Source organism: Macaca nemestrina, chromosome 12 (assembly GCF_043159975.1).
Source record: "Macaca nemestrina isolate mMacNem1 chromosome 12, mMacNem.hap1, whole genome shotgun sequence".
Classification (NCBI taxonomy): Eukaryota; Metazoa; Chordata; class Mammalia; order Primates; family Cercopithecidae; genus Macaca; species Macaca nemestrina.
The window spans coordinates 31241592-31262380 of NC_092136.1; the positions used below are offsets into that span (position 1 = coordinate 31241592).

General features: G+C 49.2%; 1 protein-coding gene across 1 annotated transcript in view; it reads left to right on the forward strand.

Annotated features, from left to right (window-relative positions):
- The window catches only part of LOC105471544 (ankyrin repeat and BTB domain containing 2), a 211884-nt gene that overhangs the window by 138794 nt on the left and 52301 nt on the right, over positions 1–20789 (forward strand). Inside the window, exon 2 of the mRNA XM_011724059.2 lies at positions 18174–18320. Within this exon, the coding sequence (XP_011722361.1) occupies positions 18174–18320 (147 nt within the window). The remainder of the gene's footprint in view (positions 1–18173; positions 18321–20789) is intronic.

Here is a 20789-nt window from a genome sequence, read left to right on the forward strand (position 1 = left end):
AGTGCTGGGATTATAGGCATGAGCCACTGCACCCAGCCAATTTTTTTAATTAAAATGAACAGTGAGTGGGTGCGACCCCACAGATTGCCTAGCAGCAGGTGAATGTTCGACCAGAGGATTGCTCCATGACGGGAGCTTTGAGCCCCCATGTTCAAGCTGAAAGAGGGCTAGATTTGCCGTCGCCGCCTCAAGCCCTCAGGGGACTTGGCCAGAGCCACTCTGTTTTCCGTAGTCTGAGGGGCATGGGCACAACCATACAGGCTGACAGTGTATTCTGAGCAGTCACGTCAGCCTGCTCCTTGGAGACTTGGGGAATCACTTCTGTGACTTAAGTCACAGAAAACCTGACCTTTGGGGGCGGAACTGTGTACCCCTCAAGATTCCTATGCTGAAATTCCAACTCCCAGTACCTGAGAGTGTGACTGTATTTGGAGATGAGGTCTTTAAAGAGGTAATGAAGTTAAAGTGTGGTCATGAGGGTAGGCCTTAATTCAGTGTGGCCGATGTCCTTATAAGAGGAGATTGGCCAGGCGCAGTGGCTCATCCCAGCACTGTGGGAGGCCAAGGCGGGTGAATCATGAGGCCAAGAGTTCAAGACCAGCCTGGCCAACATGGTGAAACCCCATCTCTACTAAAAATATGCAAAAATTAGCCGGGCATGGTAGCATGTGCTTGTAGTCCCAGCTACTCGGGAGGCTGAGGCAGGAGGATCACCTGAACCTGGGAGGCAGAGGTTGCAGTGAGCTGAGATCGTGCCACTGCACTTCAGCCTAGGCAACAGAGTGAGACTCCATCTCAAAAAAAAAAAAAAAGGAGATTAGGACACAGATAGGCACAGAGAAAGACCATGTGAAGACGTAGACAGAGAACAGGCCACCTACAAGTCAAGGAGGAAGGCCTCGTGAGAAACCCCTGCCAACACCTTGATCTAGAACTTCAGGCCTCTAGAACAGTGAGAAAATAAATGTCTGTTGTTTAAGCCACCCAGTCTGTGGTATTTTGTTAGGGCAGCCCTAGCAAATTGATAGACAGACCAACAGGGGGTTATTTATTTATTTATTTATGCAACAAGAAGTTCAGGGACAGGCAGTGTCCGGTGTCATTTAGCTGCTAGTTGAGACTGCAAGAGTGCCAGGCTCTTTCTGCCTTTTGCTCTGCCATCCTCAGCACGTTGGCTCTGGCCTCACTCCCTGAGAACAGCTTCAGCCGTAGCAGGTTCCTGCCTCCTGGTTACACAGTGGCTGGCGCTGCACCTTCTTCAAACTGTGTCACAGTCAAGGCAATAAGAAGAGCAAAAGCCCTGCCAGCCAGACAGCTGATTATCCTCTTTGATCAGGAGAAGTAGTGTTTTCCAGAAACCCAAAGTTCTGAATTGATGTCTCGTTGTCCAGAACTGTGTGGCGCGGCCACAAGAAAGCCTGGGAAGATGTCTACGAGGGCTCCTGGCGTATTGCATGGCCACTCTAGACAGAACAGCATATCAGCCAGGAAGGAGAAGGAATGGAACTGAGTAGGTCACTGAGAGGTCAGCCCAGTTTCAAGTGTCCAGTGATCGTTTTCTTTCTTCTTTGCAGGGAAAGATCATAGTGTCCTCCAAGATTCTGGGAATGACATAGTGACCTCTGGCAGGGATGTACCCGTCTGGGAATGAGTGTCCTACTGGGACAATAAATTAGCTTCCTTCCCTATACCTCCTCCCCCTCCTTCAGTCCCTCTGGTATTGCATATTGTTGCTCAGCCATGAGATCGCCAGGGAGTGTTTGCTTCTCATAAAGTCTGTAAAATCCCTTTGGAGTTCTTGGAGTAAATGGGGGCTTTCTGAAACATCCTGTTATTTTTCCTCCCTTGCTGATGATAACAGCACATAGCAGAAGTTCTCTTTTCAGGCTGCCCTTCCAAGTTTCTACTACAGCCATGCATTGCTTAATGACAGGGATAGGCTCCGAGAAATGCATGGGTAGGTGATTTTGTTGTGGGAACATCACAGAGTGTACTTACGCAAGCCTAGATGGTATAGCCTCCTACACACCTAGGCTATATCATATAGCCAAGTGCTCCTGGGCTACAAAGCTGGACAGCAAGTTACTGTACTGAATACTGTAGACAATTGTAACACAGTGGTACGTATTCGTGTATCTAAATATAGATAAGGTAATGCATTGCACCATGATCTTATGTTGGCTACAATATCGCTAGGTGATAGAATTTCTCTTTTTTGTTTGTTTGTTTGTTAGTTTTTGGAGACAGGGTCTTGCTCTGTTGTCCAGGCTGGAGTACAGCGGCGTGATCATGGCTCACTGTAGCCTCAACCTTCTGGGCCCAAGCAATCCTCCCTCCTCAGCCTCCCACAGCTGGGACCACAGCTGCATGCCACCATACCTGGCTAATTTTTAAATTTTTTGTAGAGATAGGGTCTTGCCATGTTGCCCAGGCTGGTTTTGAACTCCTGGACTCAAGCAATCCTCCTGCCTTGGTCTCTCAAAGGGCTAGGATTATAGGTGTGAGCCACCATGCCTGGCTGGTGATAGAATTTTTCAGCTCCATTATAACTTTATGGGACTACCATCCTATATGCCATCTGTCACTAACCAAAATGTCATGCAGCACATGACTATGCCTACTACAGACTCCTCCTCTAGTATTTATCATGGTCTACTTAAACTATTTTTGTACATGTTTTCCCACCGTCCAGATCAGAAAACTGGGTCTTACTCACCTCTGTATTCCTAGCACTAAGCTTGGTGTAATTAGTAGGCATGTGATGAATGTGTGGATAAGTGAATGAATGATGAGAACAGCATGGTAAATTTCCCTAGACAAATAGATCAATGGAACAGAATAGAGAGCCTAGAAATAGACCTACATAAACATAGTCGACTGATCTTGACAAAGGAACAAAGGCAAACAATGGACCAAAGATAGTCTTTTTTTTTTTTTTTTTTTGAGATGGAGTTTCATTCTTGTTGCCCAGGCTGGAGTGCAATGGCACGATCTCAGCTCACTGCCACCTCCACCTCCCGGGTTCAAGTGATTCTCCTGCCTCAGCCTCCCGAGTAGCTGGGAATACAGGCATGCACCACCACCCCTAGCTAATTTTGTATTTTTAGTAGAGATGGGGTTTCTCCATGTTAGTCAGGCTGATCTCGAACTCCCGACCTCAGGTGATCCACCTGCCTCAGCCTCCCAAAGTGGTGGGATTACAGGCATGAGCCTCTGCGCCCAGCCAAAGATAGTCTTTTTAACAAATGGTGCTAGAACAACCATACATCCATATGCAAAATAATAACAGTAATAATAAATGTAGACACAGACCTTATACCCTTCCCAGAATTAACTCAAATGGATCAGAGACCTAAATGTAAAACACAAAACTGTAAAACTCCTAGAAATAACATGGGAAAAAATCTAGATGATCTTGGGTTTGATGATGACGTTTTAGATATGACACCAGACACCAGAAGCATAATCCAGGAAAGGAAGAATCAATAAGCTGCACTTCATCAAAATTAGTTTCTACTCTGTAGGAGACACTGTCAAGAGACTGAAAAGACAAGCCACAGACTGGGAGGAAATATTTGCAGCAAAAGACTCATCTGATAAAGGACTGCTACCTAAAATAATATGCAAAGAACTTTTAAAACTCAACAATAAGAAAACAACCAACCAATTTAAAAATGAATCAAAGATCTTGACATCTCACCAAAGATGATATGCACATGGTAACTAAATTTGTGAAAAAGTGTTCAACATCATTTGTCATTAGGGAATTGCAGGTTATGACGATGATATTAGGAGATACCACCACACACCTATTAGAGTGGCCAGAATCCAGAACACTGATACCACCAAATGCTGGTGAGGATGTGGAACAACAGGAACTCTCATGCATTGCTGGTGGGAACGCAAAATGGTTCAGCCACTTTGGAAGATAATTTGGCAGTTCCTTACTTACTCCTGAGTATATGCTACCAATACAATTTAACAACTGCACTCCTTGGTACTTGCTCAAAGGAGTTAAAAACTTGTATCTGCTGGGCACGGTGGCTCACGCCTGTAATCCCAACACTTTGGGAGGCCGGGGCGGGCAGATCATTTCAGGTTTGAGTTCAAGACCAACCTGGCCAACATAGAGAAACCCCGTCTCTACTAAAAACACAAAAATTAGCTGGGCATGGTGGCAGGTGCCTGTAATGCCAGCTACTCAGGAGGCTGAGGCAGATGAATCACTTGAACCCGGGAAGCGGAGATTGCAGTGAGCCAGGATCACACCACTGCACTCCAGCCCGGGTGACAGAGTGAGACTCCGTCCGAAAAAACAACAACAGCAACAAAACAACTTATATCTACACAAAAACCTGTGCACAGTTATTTATAGCAGCTTTATTAAGAATTGCCAAACTCGGAAGCAACTTGAGATGTCCTTCAGTATGTGAATAGATAAATTGTGGTACATCCAGACAATGGAATATTATTAGAGCTAAAAAGAAATGAGCTGATGATGCACGACAGGCAAACCTCAAAATTAGGACTTATCCCAGGAGGGTTCTTGGCTTCATCTAGGAAATAATTCAAGGGTGAGCCAGTGGTGTTAAATAGCTTTTATTGAAGTGGCAGTTTACAGTAGCAGCAAAGGTACTGTATATACCTTGTGGGTCAGGGGTATCCCATAGGCAGTGTGCCCAGAATAGCAGCTTAGAGGCAGTTCCGTACTACTGGTACAGTAATATTTATACCCACTTTTAATTACATGCAAATTAAGGGGTGGTTCATGCAGAAATTTCTAGGATGAGGCTGGTAACTTCCAGGTCATCAGGTCATTGCCATGGAAAGAGGCAGGAACATCTAGGAACATTGTCATGGAAATGGTAAACCAACCATGGCACATTGGTGGGCATGTCTTAATGGAAAGCTGCTTCTGCCCAGGACCTGTTTTAGCTAGTCCTCAATTTGGTCCAATGTCCAAGCCCTGCCTCTGGAATATCAAACCATGCAGAGATGTGGAGGAAACTTAAATGTATATTTCTTTTCTTTTTTCTTTTTTTTTTTTTTCTTTTTGAGATGGAATTTCGCTCTTGTTGCCCAGGCTGGAGTGCAACAGCATGATCTCAGCTCACTGCAACCTCCGCCTCCTGGGTTCAAGTGATTCTCCTGCCTCAGCCTCCTGAGTAGCTGGGATCACAGGCACCTGCCATGATGCCCGGCTAATTTTTGTATTTTTAGTAGAGATAGGGTTTCACCATGTTGACCAGGCTGCTCTTGAACACCTGGCCTCAAGTGATCCACCTGGCTCGGCCTCCCAAAGTGCTGGGATTACAGGTGTGAGCCACTGCACCCGGCCTTCAATGTCTATTTCTAAGTAAGGGAAGCCAATCGGAAAGGACCATGTATAGTATGATTCCAACTATATGACATTCTTGAAAAGACAAAACCATGGAGACAGTAAAGAGATCAGTGATTGCCAGGGGTTGGGCAGGGAGGGATGAATAGGTGGAGCACAGAGGATTTTCAGAGCAGACTGATATCTGCTCATCATCAACTGAGGTGTCCCTTCTTCCGGGAAGCCTTCCTTGACCACTAAGCCTGGGTAGTCTGGCTTGGAGATCCTTAGTTTGGACTCCTTGTGCTGACTGCATCACAGCCCTTTGTATCCAATATTTATTTGGCTGGCATACAGTCTTCCCTCCTCCACTAGACTGCCAACTTCATGAGGGTAGGGACCTTTATTCGCTTTTATATCCCCAGAGTATAGCCGCTTCTGGTGTATTATTCGGTAATCATTACACAGTTGTTGAATAAATGAGTGAATGAATGCAGAATAAATGAGCCATCTGTGGTGAGTAAAGCACTTTTTTTTTTTTTTTTAATCATTACGGACCCTAGTGGCCTTTAAGAAAATAACAGAATCAGTGGCCTTGGGTCCATCCCTCCCTCCTAATAGTGATAATAACTTTTATATAGCATCTGATGGCTTTGTCTTGAAGCCATCAGCCCTGGGAATCAGGCTATTAATAAAAATATTTTTATTTACTATATTCTTTACTGTGTGCCAAGCCTTTTGCTAAGTGCTTATTTACATAACCTATTTTAATGCTCAATCTTGTGAATTAGGAAGTATCATTAGGCCTATTATCCAGAGAAGCAAATTGTGGCTCAGAGAGGTTAAGTAACTAGTCCAGAGTCACACAGTTAGTAAGTGGCAGAGCTGGGTTTTGAACCTCATCACTCTGACTCATGCCCTTAAATTGTCTGAAGAGTCTAATGGTCAATCCCTTTTGGAATTGGAACCAAAGCTGATTGAAGCAGGTTATGTTTATAAGCAGGACTGCAGTGCAGTAAATCTCTGATGAATATTCTCTGATGAATATACTCATGTTCTATTAATAAACATCTTGGCCATCTGCCCTGGGCCTTGTGATGTTTGCATCTTTTCCTTAAACTCTCAAGGAGTGACTTGTGTTTGTGCTCTTGATCTCTTTCTTCCTCTGTGAGCTGGCACCGAGAGGCCACGCCCACTGCCCTCTTTCTCTCCCTGGCAGCACTGATCCCTAGCAGGGGAAGGATGCAGCTCAGCTGTCACTCCCTGCGCCCACTTTGCCTCCTCTCCCTCCCTCACCCCCTGCCCAGCATTGGCAGCAACCAGCCTCCTTTCCCACCAGTGGCGATTCGGCCACTGTAGCTGTGGAATGATCACGCAGGCTCAGAGCGGTAGGTAATGGCAGGGCAGAGCATCAGCAAGATGCCACAGAAAGTCCCACTGGTGACGCAGTGCCTGAGTCATCACCACCTGGGGCCAGGTGAAGGGGCCGGCTGAGAGATACTTGGAATGAGGCATGCAGACAATGTCTCATCTACTGGTTAGCAATTTAGAATGGGTTCTCCCTGAGTTTCTTCCAAAAGCAGTATCCCATCATTTTTTGGTAAAATTTCTGTGAAACAACCAGGTTTTCCTTTCATGTACCTTTTTTTTTTTTAAACCTCTGTGAGCTCATAATGGTTGTAATATTTGTTTTGTTAAAAAGTATGAAGAATAATGGGAGAAGAATCATCTAAAAGTATACCATGCAAAAATAAATTCTAGTCTCTTTATAGGTAACAAGATAATAGCGATAGTTTTGGATGGGTGCAGTGGCCCACACCTGTAATCCCAGCACTTTGGGAGGCTGAGGTGGGAGAATGGTATGAGCCCAGCAGGTGAAGGTTGCAGTGAGCTGAGATTGCACCACTGCACTCCAGCCTGAGAGACAGAGCAAGAACCTGACTTAAAAAAAAATAAAAAATAAAGTGGTGTTTTTAACATTCACTTTTTTCTTTATCTAAAAATTTAATTTCAGATAAATGTTATACCATAATTCAAATTATGGGTGTTCCTTTGCTCAGAAGAAACATTTTGTCACCTTCCTCTGCCTCTAATTACATCTCATCCCCTCTCTCATATTTCTGAAAACAGTCATTGTTCCTGTGCCAGTATGCCATATTCATTATAAAAAGTTTAGAAAGCACAGTAGGCCAGAAAGCATTTTTATGACCCTAGCACAAAGCGAACCACTCTTACTTTGGTAGCTGTTGGGAAGAAGGCTGATATTTAGGGTACTGAGTCTACGCCTGCTTCATCTCCATCCTTATTTTCTCCATTTACTCTGTGTGTGTGTGTGTGTGTGTGTGTGTGTGTGTGTGTGTGTGTGTGTGTGTGTTGAATGTGCTGCCTTAATAGAAAAGTGGCTCTGTGTTGTCGTTGGCTCACAGGAATTAGTGTGCTCACCCACTGTGGGTCAAGGACAGCGTATGACAAAGGACCGTGGTCATGGGGCGGACTGTTCTTTTCAAAGAGGCGGTAGTTCCAAGACTCGTGCTCCCTGGGTCACTAAGTTCTTGATGTGTTACATCAATGCTTTGGAGAGAGGCCACCCAGAATCTCTTAAAAAGTATTCTAAATAACACAGAGATCTTTTTCCACAGGAAAAAACTTGGTAGCTTGAATGTTAGTTTTCTGCCCCACACTGCCCAATGTTGTGACTATTGCACTGGTTTTTCCAGGGTTCACCTTTAGGTTTAATTTCCTGAAATTGATCTGTTCGGTTACGCTGGCTTTTTTACTGTTTTGCAAAGAAGAGAAATGGCAGTGAACAGACGGCATTTTATTAGGTTTTTGCTTCAAAAAAATTAAACGGCAAGGCAGGATCTCTGCTAGTTTTTTACAGGCACCTAATAGGCATCATCTGGGTCTGTGTCAGAACTGATATTTACCTTAGATGAATCACCAAAATGCCAGTGAGCCAGTATTCCCGGTGGGGATTCCAAATTTGCCACACTTGTGGGGCTGTCTAGTTTTGTTTGTTTGTTTTTGAGACTGCGTCTCACTCTGTCGCCCAGGCTGGAGTGGCAGCAATCTCGGCTCACTGCAAGCTCCGCCTCCCTGGTTCAAGTGATTCTCCTGCCTCAGCCTCCTGAGCAGCTGGGACTACAGGCGCCTGCCACCATGCCCAGCTAATTTTTGTATTTTTAGTAGAGATGCAGGATTTCACCATGTTAGCCAGGCTGGTCTCGAACTCCTGACCTCAAGTGATCCACCTGCCTTGGCCTCCCAAAGTGCTGGGCTTACAGGCGTGAGCCACTGTGCCTTGTCAGGGCTGTCGAGTTTTATGGTGGTTCCTCCATCCCTCTAAATTCTCACTCTGCTGGAGCCCCTCTGAGAATTGGAGGAGCCAGCTGGAGGGGAGAGAGGCAGCTCCCACACCAACTCCACAGCAGGTGCACCCCCAGCAGGCCCAAAGGATTCCAAGGGGAAGTGAATCCAGCCCGGTATTCAGGGTGAGGTTTGCTTTGTACCACTCTTTTGTAGGAAAATTGGGGTTGCTGGCCCTGAGCACATCACCCTTTGCCAGCCTTTTATCTCACCCTGGGTTCTGTGGCCACCAGCTTCTTAGGCAGTTGTAAGTATGTGTTATTATTTCACTGTTTAACAGTGAGCTCCTGGGCCCCGGGCCTGACTTCACCAGAAGACCACCTTTTGCCAGTGGTGTTCTGATAACTTAGCCAGAATGAAGTGTTAACTGGAGCATAATTGTTATTTGCTTTTAATTTCCTGACCTTAGAAAAAGAAGGAAAGCACAGTGCTAATGGGTTGGTGAGTGCTGAAGAAAGTGTGCTGTCTCTTGAGTTGGCGCGGGGAGAGCCTGGTGTTCTCCTTCTTTAGACTGATCCAGTGTGGACTCCAGTATCAGAATCCCACCTTTGCCATTTTCTAGCGGTGGACCTCAGTCAAGTGACTCAGCCCATCTAAACTTCAGTGTCCCTCGCTGGCAAATGGAGTTAGTAATAGTACTCTACTGCGAGGGTCTTTTTGGGGTTTCAAATGCTCGTTCATCCAATCCCTGGCAGAAAGGACCTACTCAGTGCATGGTAGTCCATGTCCATTTATTAGCCATGGTTAAAACCTGCTTCTCTGGCTGGGTGCAGTGGCTCTTGCCTGTAATCCCAGTACTTTGGGAGGTCGAGGCAGGTGGATCACTTGAGATCAGGAGTCCAAGACCAGCCTGGCCAACATGGTGAAACCCCGTCTCTACTAAAAATACAAAAATTAGCCAAGCATGGTGGTGGGTGCCTGTAATCCCAGCTACTCGGGAGGCTCAGGCAGGAGAATAACTCCAACCCGGGAGGAGGTTGCGGTGAGCTGAGATTGCGCCACTGCACTCCAGCCTGAATGACGGAGTAAGACCCTGTCTTGATAAATAAAACCTGCTTCTCACACTCCCCCTTATCTTTCCCTGTCTCCCAGCATTTTCTCCCCATTTGAACTTTTGGGCCTCACAGTATCATGGTCACGTCTTGAGATGGGTTTTGCCCAAGTATTAGGTGATCTTTTGATTTTTTTTTTTTTGAGACAGGGTCTCACTCTGTTACCCAAGCTCTGTCACCCAGGCTGGAGTGCAGTGGCGCAATCTCAACTCACTGCAACCTCTGCCTTACAGGTTCAAGCAATTCTCCTGCCTCAGCCTCATGAGTAGCTGGGATTACAGGCACGTACCACCATCCCAACTAATTTTTGTGTTTTTAGTAGAGACAGGGTTTCACCATGTTGGCCAGGCTGATCGCAAACGCCTGATCTCGGGTGATTCTCCTGCCTTGGCCTCCCAAAGTGCTGGAATTACAGGTGTGAGCCCCCGTGCCTGGCCTGATTATTCCTGATGAATCACTTTACGTGGATGATTGACAGCTCCTGGGGCATATTCCATTCCACTTCAGGTTTTTCCTCTTATTTCCTTCATCTTGCTCTTGTCTCAACACCCATCCCCCCAGCTTGTCTGAACTTAGAATGTCATGTGGAATACTATTCAGTGAAGGGTCTGGGGGCTTTTTTTTTTAAAGAATTGACTGTCCTGGCTGGGATGGTGGCTCACACCTATAATCCCAGCATTTTGGGAAGCTGAGGCGGGCAGATCGCTTCAGCCCAGGAGTTCTAGACCTGCCTGGACAAGATGACAAAACTCCATCTCTCCAAAAAATACAAAAATTAGCTGGACATGGCAATGTGCACCTGTACCCCAGCTACTCAGGAGGCAGAGATGGGAGGATTGCTTGAGCCCAGAAGGTTGAGGCCGCAGTGAGCTGTAATCCCATCACTGCACTCCAGCTTGGGTGACAGAATAAAACCCTGTCTCAAAACAAAAAGAAAGAATTGACTGTCCTTACACCCCATTTGGGTCTCCCTGAAAACTATTCCTGCTTCAACTTTTCTGCACTTTGTTCTGGCATGACTAATATATAACAACTGGGCGTTAAGTGTACTATATATAAAATTCCCGATCAGAGAATGGAAACACTTAATAAAAAAATTTAAAAAAGGGTTGGCTTATGTGGGCTATTTGGAAACCATTCAGTGGGGCAGTATAATTTTTATTTTCAGAAGCTTATGGATTGCACCCCACCCAAGCTTCCCGCGCGCCTAAGGCTGGCAGAAGACGCCCTGCCAAGTTTAATTTCCTCCAGAGCTGTGACACCACCACTTTCCCCCATACACACACACACAACTTTAAATGTAAAAAAAGGTGTCCTTTCTGTGTAAAATCGGATAGGTTTCTAGTTAAGTTTTTTTTACTGCAAGGGCAGTAAAGAAGTAATCCTCTGCCCTCTGGTTTTCCTTTCAAAGGAACTGGGGACAGGCAGTGGTCTTGGCTGCCTTGGCCATGAGCTTTCCTGAGCTGGGTAGCTGGTGGTCTAGTGGGGCCATTGGTGGCAGGTGCACAGATGGTGCTACACTCACTGTCCCGTTGCCCCAGAAAGAACATTTACAAGTCTGGGGAGAGCACTGGTAATGGTTGCTGAGTTTGGAGGACAGTTACGTTACAGTCTTGGTGGCTTTTTGATGAATGGTCAGAAAAACTTAACTAGAAACCTATCCGATTTTACACAGAAAGGACACCTTTTTTTACATTTAAAGTTGTGTGTGTGTGTATGGGGGAAAGTGGTGGTGTCACAGCTCTGGAGGAAATTAAACCACGGGAAATAGTAATAACAAGGTCTCTGTGTTCCCACTGTTGACAGTTCACAAGTTAAGTGGTGGAATGAGAAGGGATAAAAAGGACTTCAGGGGTGCACTTGAGTGCTGTCGCACACATAGGGGTCAGAGTCTAGAATCCCAGTGCTAGGAGGACTTGAGAAGCCATAGATTCCACCCCCATGGTTTACAGAGAAGGGAATGAAATCCCCATCAATTTGGCCTTTGGCCTAAGCTCTGCTTCTAAAAACCCTTTAGAAGTCTGGCTTGTCATCCCAAAGTGCAGTCCACCAGCTTCTGTCAGCTTGGAAGAGACAGCGCCTCTGCAAGCTGAAACTCAGCTCACTTCCTGGTTGGCAACTGGCAAGAAGGCGGCTTCCCAGTCTTCTGAGAACTGGGTTTCCCTTCTAACTCAGTGGCACCCTCTCTGGGCCCTGGTGAAGAATCACTTAGAAAAGAAGCAGGCTGCTCTCCTCCAGAGTTCCACCCATAGCCCTACCGTTGACCCTACTCCCACCCCTACCCCTCACCCCCACCCCTCAAACCCACCTCTACCCCTCACCCATATCCTCGTCCCAACCCCACCACCCTCCACACCCACCCCCATCCCCACCCCTACCCCTCACCCCCATCCCCACCCCTACCCCTCACCCCCATCCCCACCCCTACCCCTCACCCCCATCCCCACCCCTACCCCTCACCCCCATCCCCACCCCTACCCCTCACCACCATCCCCACCCCTACCTACCCCTCACCCCCATCCCCACCCCTATCCCTCACCCCATCCCTCACCCCCATCCTCACCCCTACCCCTCACCCCCATCCCCACCCCTATCCCTCACCCCCATCCCCACCCCACCCCTCAACCCCATCCCTCACCCCATCCACACCCCTACCCCTCACCCCCATCCACACCCCTACCCCTCACTCCCACCCCTCACCCCCATCCCTCACCCCCATCCCCACCCCTATCCCTCACCCCCATCCCCACCCCTATCCCTCACCCCCATCCCCACCCCTACCCCTCACCCCATCCCCACCCCTACCCCTCACCCCATCCCTCACCCCCATCCCCACCCCTACCCCTCACCCCATCCCTCACCCCCATCCCCACCCCTACCCCTCACCCCATCCCTCACCCCCATCCCCACCCCTACCCCTCACCCCATCCCTCACCCCCATCCCCACCCCTACCCCTCACCCCATCCCTCACCCCCATCCCTACCCCTACCCCTCACCCCATCCCTCACCATCCCCACCCCTACCCCTCACCCCATCCCTCACCCCCATCCCCACCCCTACCCCTCACCCCATCCCCACCCCTACCCCTCACCCCATCCCTCACCCCCATCCCCACCCCTACCCCTCACCCCATCCCTCACCCCCATCCCCACCCCTACCCCTCACCCCATCCCTCACCCCCATCCCCACCCCTACCCCTCACCCCATCCCTCACCCCCATCCCCACCCCTACCCCTCACCCCATCCCTCACCCCCATCCCCACCCCTACCCCTCACCCCATCCCTCACCCCATCCTTGCCCCTACCCCTACCCTCCACCCCCACCACCACCCCTACCCTCCACCCCCACCACCACCCCTACCCTCCACCCCCACCACCACCCCTACCCTCCACCCCCACCACCACCCCTACCCTCCACCCCCACCCCACCCCTACCCTCCACCCCCACCCCACCCCTACCCTCCACCCCCACCCCACCCCTACCCTCCACCCCCACCCCACCCCTACCCTCCACCCCCACCCCACCCCTACCCTCCACCCCCACCCCACCCCTACCCTCCACCCCCACCCCTACCCTCCACCCCCACCCCACCCCTACCCTCCACCCCCACCCCACCCCTACCCTCCACCCCCACCCCTACCCTCCACCCCCACCCCTCCCCTCCCCTCCACCCCTACCCCTACCCTCCACCCCTACCCCTACCCCTCTCCCCCTACCCTTACCCTTCTGGGCTAGAGCAGAGCAGAGTGAAAAGTAGCTTAGAGAAGCGAGGATCAGGTGTGCACAGGGTTCCTAACTCTGCTGATATCCTGGGAGGTGCTGGGAAATTTGCCAGTTTACTGGCAGAATTACTCTCCTCCCTAAATTTCAAAAAGCAGAGAAGGACATTATCTATTCTCTTTCTTTGGGGGGAAAAAAAGGGGTTTTTTTTGGAGACAGAAGCTCACTCTGTTGCCCAGGCTGGCGTGCCGTGGCACGTTCTCATCACTGTAACCTCCACCAGGTTCAAGCAATTCTCCCTCACCTCAGCCTCCTGAGTAGATGGAATTACAGGTGTGCACCACCATGCCTGGCTAATTTTTGTATTTTTAGTAGAGATGGTGTTTCATCTTGATGGCCAGGCAGGTCTCAAACTCCTGGCCTCAAGTGATTCACATGTCTCTGCCTCCCAAAGTGCTGGGATTATAGGCCTGAGCCACCACGCCCAGCCAGGATGCTAACTGTTCTTAAAGGATAGTTACATATGCAAAAGACTTCGGACTTCTTCGTGAGGCTGACAGGGAGTCATTGAAGAGTACAGAGCCAGAGCAAGGTGACCAGAGTAAGGGGTGGGGTAAGCCCGGAGGCAGGGGATGGGTGGGGGGCAGGGGAAGATGGGGGCCTGACTGGGGTGGTGGCAGTGGAGGATTTTTGAGATATGTTGGTGGTAAAAGCAGCAAGGCTTGTGGTTGATGAGAAGTGGATGAGAAGGGAGAGAGCTGATTAGGGTGACTCACAGGTCTCTCCTTGGGAAACCGGGTGGCCACGGTGCTGTACTCAGAGTGTTGGAAGAGGAGGTGGAGGCTTGAGGAACAAGATAATGAGTCTGAGATTCAAGAGTTGGGCAACCAGAAAGAGAAAAATTGAGCGATGGAAGATTAGGGCTCTGTGTAGAGATTGAGGAACATCGAGGCTTCAGTACAGTCCGCAGCCCATTGGAGTGGAACACTGAGCAGAAATGCTGCTGTTTTAGAAGAGGGAGGCAAAGGATCGCTCAGTCATGCTCACCGCTTCACACTCCGAGATTCACTCACGGCCATGGGCACAGGGTGGTGCCTGTGGGTCCCTCCGGGTCCCTCCATGGCTTTTACCGGCTTCCAAAGCCATTGTCCCTATTCCCGCTAATAAAGGAATAAAGGGAAATGTTTCCGCACGCTTTCTTCTCCATCATGACAGAAAGGAAGAATTTTTTTCTAAGGATTTTACTAAATAGAAAAAAATAGATGCCCTTTCCTTTTTTTTTTTTTTTTTTTTAACTCCTTTTCCCTAGAATGATCTTGCCCTGAGCCCGTTATCCTAGAGCTGGGAATTTGTGTGGGGAAAGGAAGACATCGAGGTGTTAAAATAACGTAAAGAAAATATTTTCCATCTCTGATGAGAAGTGCGGAGGAATGAGCTGATACGGGAGAATTTAGAATTGATGTAGAGAAGGCTTTCTTACAGAGCGGATTTGGAAGACAAGCTGTGGAACTGCATTCTGCGAAGATCAGAGGGAGTCCGACAGCTTTTTGTCTATAGAGTTTCATGGGAGGCCTCTAGGGACCCTTGGCAGGAGGTGTCTGGAGACCCATGAAAGGGAAAGTCCTATTTCTGGGTCTTACTTTGAATTTCCTCGTCTTAAACCTCAGGCCCAAACAAAACCCCTTTCCTCCCCAGTATCCTGGCCACTGCCTAGCTCGAGAAAGGACAAGGTGAGCAAAGTTAGAATGTCATTTATTTCAGCAGCTTGAGAATGAAGAGATTGAAACTCTAGTCCCCGTTCCATTTCTGACCCTCAGTGACCTTGGACAAGCCACTAAACTTTTTCAGGCCTCAGTTTCCTCAGCTGTAAGATGGGTGGAAATCGTACCGCCTGCGGTTCTGGGGTGTTAAATGAGATAATGCATGTAAGTGCCTGGCACATAGTAAGCCCTCAATAGAAGTCAGCTGTGGTTGTTACTGATCATAACTGTCCTACCTCCCTTGCTGGAAGAACAAATTGCTCTATGAAAAAGGCATTTAAAAGCAAAAGGTACTAGGCAAAAGCTGTGATGCTATCAATTACTATTATTAATAATAGGTTCCTAATTACTTTTGCCACGGTATTAAGTGAAGGCCTCTCTGGGTGGGTGATGACTGGGAAAATGGGAACTACTATTAATGGAGCTGCCAGCTCCTGTTACTAGCTCCATTGACATAATATTTCTCTCTGGGAATCCTTTGACAAATCAGCTGAATTTCCTAGTCCCTTACCCTAAGCTCTGTAAATTTGATCCACATGTCTCCAGTGTTGTTTCTGTAGATTAATAATGGAGAAAGGAGGAGGAGTCAGGCCTGCACTGGGCTCTCCCAGCTGTTTGGCAGGGTGGTTTTCCCTTCTGTTTTACTTGTTTTAATGCTTATGGCCAGCTCTCCCCAATGTGTTTGGTTACTCAGCTGTCAGGGAGAGTTTCTGCTTTAGGGCCTGGGGCCCTGGCAGGGGGCTGCAGGGAAGAGCCCAATCACGAACTCTTCCTCCTCCTCCAACAGAAACAAAGCTTGGAGGAAGTGCTTTGAAGCAGTGCTTTGCTAAGTCAGCGCTGGATGTGATGAGAGGGGTCGCTGCCATCCAGGAGAGGCAAAGGGAGATGGAGAGGGAGCCTCCACCACATCAGCCAGGAGAGTGGGGAGACTGGGTCGGGGCAAGGTCGAGCTAGGCGGGCAGGACTGACCATCAGCTGAACCTGCAGAACGGTCAGAGAACACACTGAGGCCCTGGGCTGGAGGAAGACCGCTGTGTGCATTTGCTCAAGAAAGAGAAACACGTGGGGTTCAGCATGAGGCTGTCCATGAGTGAAAAGGGCAGTAATAATACAGCCATATTGTCATATGCATCAGCCCCACATAAGGACAGCCACGAGTGAGCTGTAGTGGTGTGTTCACTGGACTCTGAGCTCACACAGGAGTTAAGTATATGCATTGTAGAGCCAGTCCATCCCAGATTTGAATCCTAGCTCTACCGCTTACCTGAGCAATTATTCAAAGTCTCTGAATGGCAATAGCCCAATATCTCAAATGGAAGCCAGCAGTACCCATCTCATAGGGTTTTTTGTTTTTGGTTTTTTGTTTTGAGCCACGGTCTCACTCTGTTGCCAGGCTGGAGTGCAGTGGCGTGATCTCGGCTCACTGCAAACTCTGCCTCCCAGGTTCAAGCAATGCTCCTGCCTCAGCCTCCCGAGTAGCTGGGATTACAGCTGCCTGCCACCACACCTGGCTAATTTTTGTATTTTTAGTAGAGACAGGGTTTCTCCATGTTGGCCAGGCTGGTCTCAAACCCCTGACCTCAAGTGATTCACCCGCCTCAGCCTCCCAAAGTGCTGGGATTACATGCGTGAGCCACCACACCTGGCCCTTATAGGGTTGTTGAAAGAATAAATGAGATAATGTAAATGAAGCCTATGTTCCCAGCACAAAGTAAAAATAATAGCAACAGCACTTGGTAGAGCACGTACTCTGAGCCAGGCATTGGTCCAAGCATTGACTCCCAGTTACTCAGTTAATCCTCATGGCAGCCCTGTGAGCTAGGTACTCTAGTTATCTCTAGTTAACAGATGATGAACTGATGAAGAGTCTAAGTAACCTGACCAAGATCACACCACTGGTTAAGTGATAGCCAGAATTACGAACCCCAACTTCTGCTCCAGAGCCCTGTCTGCTGTATCTGTTGCTGCTGTTGTCCTTGTTACATCACACGTGTTTAGGGACTTCTAACCCAGACTTGGCCACATCCCCGTGCTCTCCAGTTATCTCAAGGAATTTTCAGAGATTTTATCCAAAAGTGATTAAATTCCTGTGGATATTTTTCTTTAAAAAAAAGGGTTTGTGGGTAAGTGTTGGAAAAAGAAGATCTGTCCATCAAAGAAACAGTGGTTACCAAAAGTTGGGAATCCCTATCTAGGTTCTGACTGCAACTAGAATCTCTGTGGCCACATGCTCTTAAGAGCCAACATGTAATTTTAAACCAGTCTGATTTCGCTTTTCTGGTGCTTTCTAAGAAGCCGCATAGTGAGTTGGAGAAATTTACAGGCTGTCACCCTCTGGGATTGATTCTGACAGTTCTGCTCCACTGCTGTTGAAGTGTTAATGAAAAACATTAATTGGACTTGGCCCGTGGCTAGGACACATCCCCTTCTTGAAGTGGAGAAGGCAGCATCCCTTTCAAATGGTTGCTCCCAGCATGGGGAAAGGAGAGGACTCAGGGCGGCACTGCCCTTCAGGAAGTCAGGATGGGCATTTACATCTGACTCGGCCATCCCTGAGCTTCATGAAAACAAAGCCAGGTCTCTTTGTCACCCCAGAACCCTAAGTGTAGCACAATACCTGGGCTGAGTCGGGCACTCTGTAAATATTCAGCGAGTGAGTGAATGAACGCTTGTGTGATCCAGGAGCCCAAGCAGGCCAGTTTCTTGGGTACCTCCAAGAAAGGATGATCTCCACATGCTTATAACCACAGCTACGAATGAGCTACTTCTCATTCTGGCCCCTATAGCACCGTCCACAGTCAACGTTCCCACGTCCTCAAGGCTCAGAGAGATTTTGCCTGCTGAACCTCTCTGTCAAGAGCAGGGCAGCAGGGCTGAGCCCTGCCCGCAGCAGGCTGGGGCCCACTGAGCTTCCCCTCCTTCCTAAGTGTGACCTGTCTGCCTTCTTTCCCCATAGGTGTCCTCTCCCTCCCCGCGTACTTCAGCCCCTACAACGGCGGGTCCCTGGGCCATGACGAGCGAGCCGACGCCTATGCCCAGCTGGAGCTCCGGACCCTGGAGCAGTCCCTCCTGGCCACCTGCGTGGGCAGCATCTCAGAGCTGAGTAAGTGTCGCCTCAGTGTCTAGCTGGATGGTAGAGCAACAGCAAGGCCCCAGGGTTGGGGGAAGGCAGGGAGAGCTTGCCTTCTAGGCTCTGGCCTCCTCCCCCTCCCCCTCCCCCTCCCCCTCCCCCTCCCCCTCCCCCTCCCTCTCTGCTCCCCCTCCCCCTCCTCCTCCTCCTCCTCCCCTCCCCCTCCTCCTCCTCCTCCTCCCCTCCCCCTCCTCCTCCTCCTCCTCCCCCTCCTCCTCCTCCTCCTCCTTCCGCCTGGCCTTCCCTGAAAGCTAGATCTTTCTAGGCCAGAGGTTGCAAATACACAAATCTGGATTTCTGGTTTCTCTTTAAAAAACAAATGATCTAGCAACATGGCACCCCATTCCTGCATAGCAGTGACCCACAGGAGCTAAGTAGCAGCAAAGTGGGTGGCATGTGTTCCCCACTTTGCCACAGACCTGGGTTTCACCTGGGGTGGGGTGGGGGGGGGGGGGGCCTGTTTCATTAATTTCACCTGCCTGGCCCCACAGGCTCTGAATTCACAGCTGGTGCTCTTTCTCGAAAGAAAGCACCCGCAAAGCCTCAGTATAATAAAAGGAAGATAACAGCAGAGCGCCTGGGTGGTGTCTCCCAGGACTCAGGGCTCTATGGCACACACTTGGAACTTGATGTGGCTCTTTACCGTTGACAGCTGCTTCCAGGGTGTTAGGAGAGGTGAAATCCGTGCTGGCTCCTGAGCTCCCCCTCTCATTACCCATTTGATTTGAGAAATCTGACTACATCCTCTGCTGCCTTCATTCCCCCTCGCTCTGTTGAGATCACCCAGCGGAGGGCAGTGACACAGCAGGGGTCACTGCACACAGCATGGGCACACCTGGAGTTTCCCTCTGCTCCGGCCTTCTCCATTTGTGATTCCCTCAAATCTTCCGACCCCTGCACAATCAACGGCAATGGCAAACCTCTGTTTCTTCAGGACGCGGCTTTCTCCTTCCCTGCATTCTTCTGCCTCCTCCCCAGACAGGAAATGAAGGTGCCTGGTTCAAGGTCACAGAGCAGAGCTGCAGTAGGGCTGGGAGAGAAAGCAGGATTTCTGACTCCGTGTCTCCTGGTGACATTACAGTAGGCAGGGCCAGGATGTTGTTGCCTGGGTCCCCTGAGGGACCCCACAGGAAGTGGGTTCTGGTGTATGGCTTCATCTCCATCCCTGAGAAGTGTCTCCCGGACAATGGGCTGTCTTGGGCCCTTGCACAGTCATGCTTTGGTGAGTTCTCGTGCCTTGCAAACAGTAAGGGACACAGCCCTAAGTCCACTGGAGAGCACCTTGGTTTTACTTTATACTTGAACATTAAGCGAGCGCCTTCTGTGTGCAAGGCACCATTGTGAAGCACCATCTTCACTTTATCTCGTTTGTTCCTCAGAACAACTCAGCAAGGTATGTCCTGATGAGAGAACTGAGGCTTAGAGACGAAAAGTGATTTTCTCCATGTCACATGGATCAGAGCTGGGGGCTTGACTCGACGTGTCTAGGGCTGTTGGCCCCTAGATAAGATAGCAGCCCAGCCACCGGCTCCTTGGGGCAGCTGAGATCAAGATTGGGGCTGATCCTTTTCCTCTTCTCATGGTGGCCCTATGCCCATTACAACCCCAGCCCAGCCTAAGGGAGGAGCATTCAGAGGCCTCCCCCAGGGAAGGGCTTGACATCATTCTGCCATTACTGTCAGCCAAGGGGCCAAGACCTGTTGGCTCTACCATTTACAATGATCCTGAGTTTTAGTTTGCCCCTTTCACCAACTCCACTGCTACCAACCAAGCCCAAGCTGACCATTTACTTTGTTTTGTTTTGTTTTGTTTTTGAGATGGAGTCTCGCTCTGTCACCCAAGCTTGGAGTGTGGTGGCACAATCTTGGCTCACTGCAACCTTCGCCTCCAGGTTCAAGAGATTCTCCTGCCTCTACCTCCCTAGTAGCCGGAATTATAGGTGTGCACCACCATGCCCAGCTAATTTTTGTATTTTTAGTAGAGACAGGGTTTCACCACGTTGGCCAGGCTGGTCTCGAACTCCTCACCTCAAGTGATTCTCCCACTTTGGCCTCCCAAAGTGCTAGGATTATAGGCATGAGCCATCGCACCCAGCCCCAAGCTGCCTATTTAAAGCTTAAATTGGGTTGTGTCACTCATCTGCTCAATATCTATTCCCTCTATCCCCCGACAATGGCTTCCCGGCTCACTCGGTAAAATCCAAAATCCTCACTCTGGCCCAGGATCCATATATGATCTGACTTCATCGCTTCATCCTCTTCTCTGTGGACTGCACTCCAGCTGCCTGGCCGCCTGGCTAAGGACCCTCCCACTCCAGAGCCTTCACACTGGCTTTCCCTCTGCCTGCAACACTTTCCCTTTGTGATACCCAAATACATTGGTCCTTCACACTTCCAAGCCTCTGCCCAAATGGCACCTTCTCATTCAGGCCTTCTATGAGTA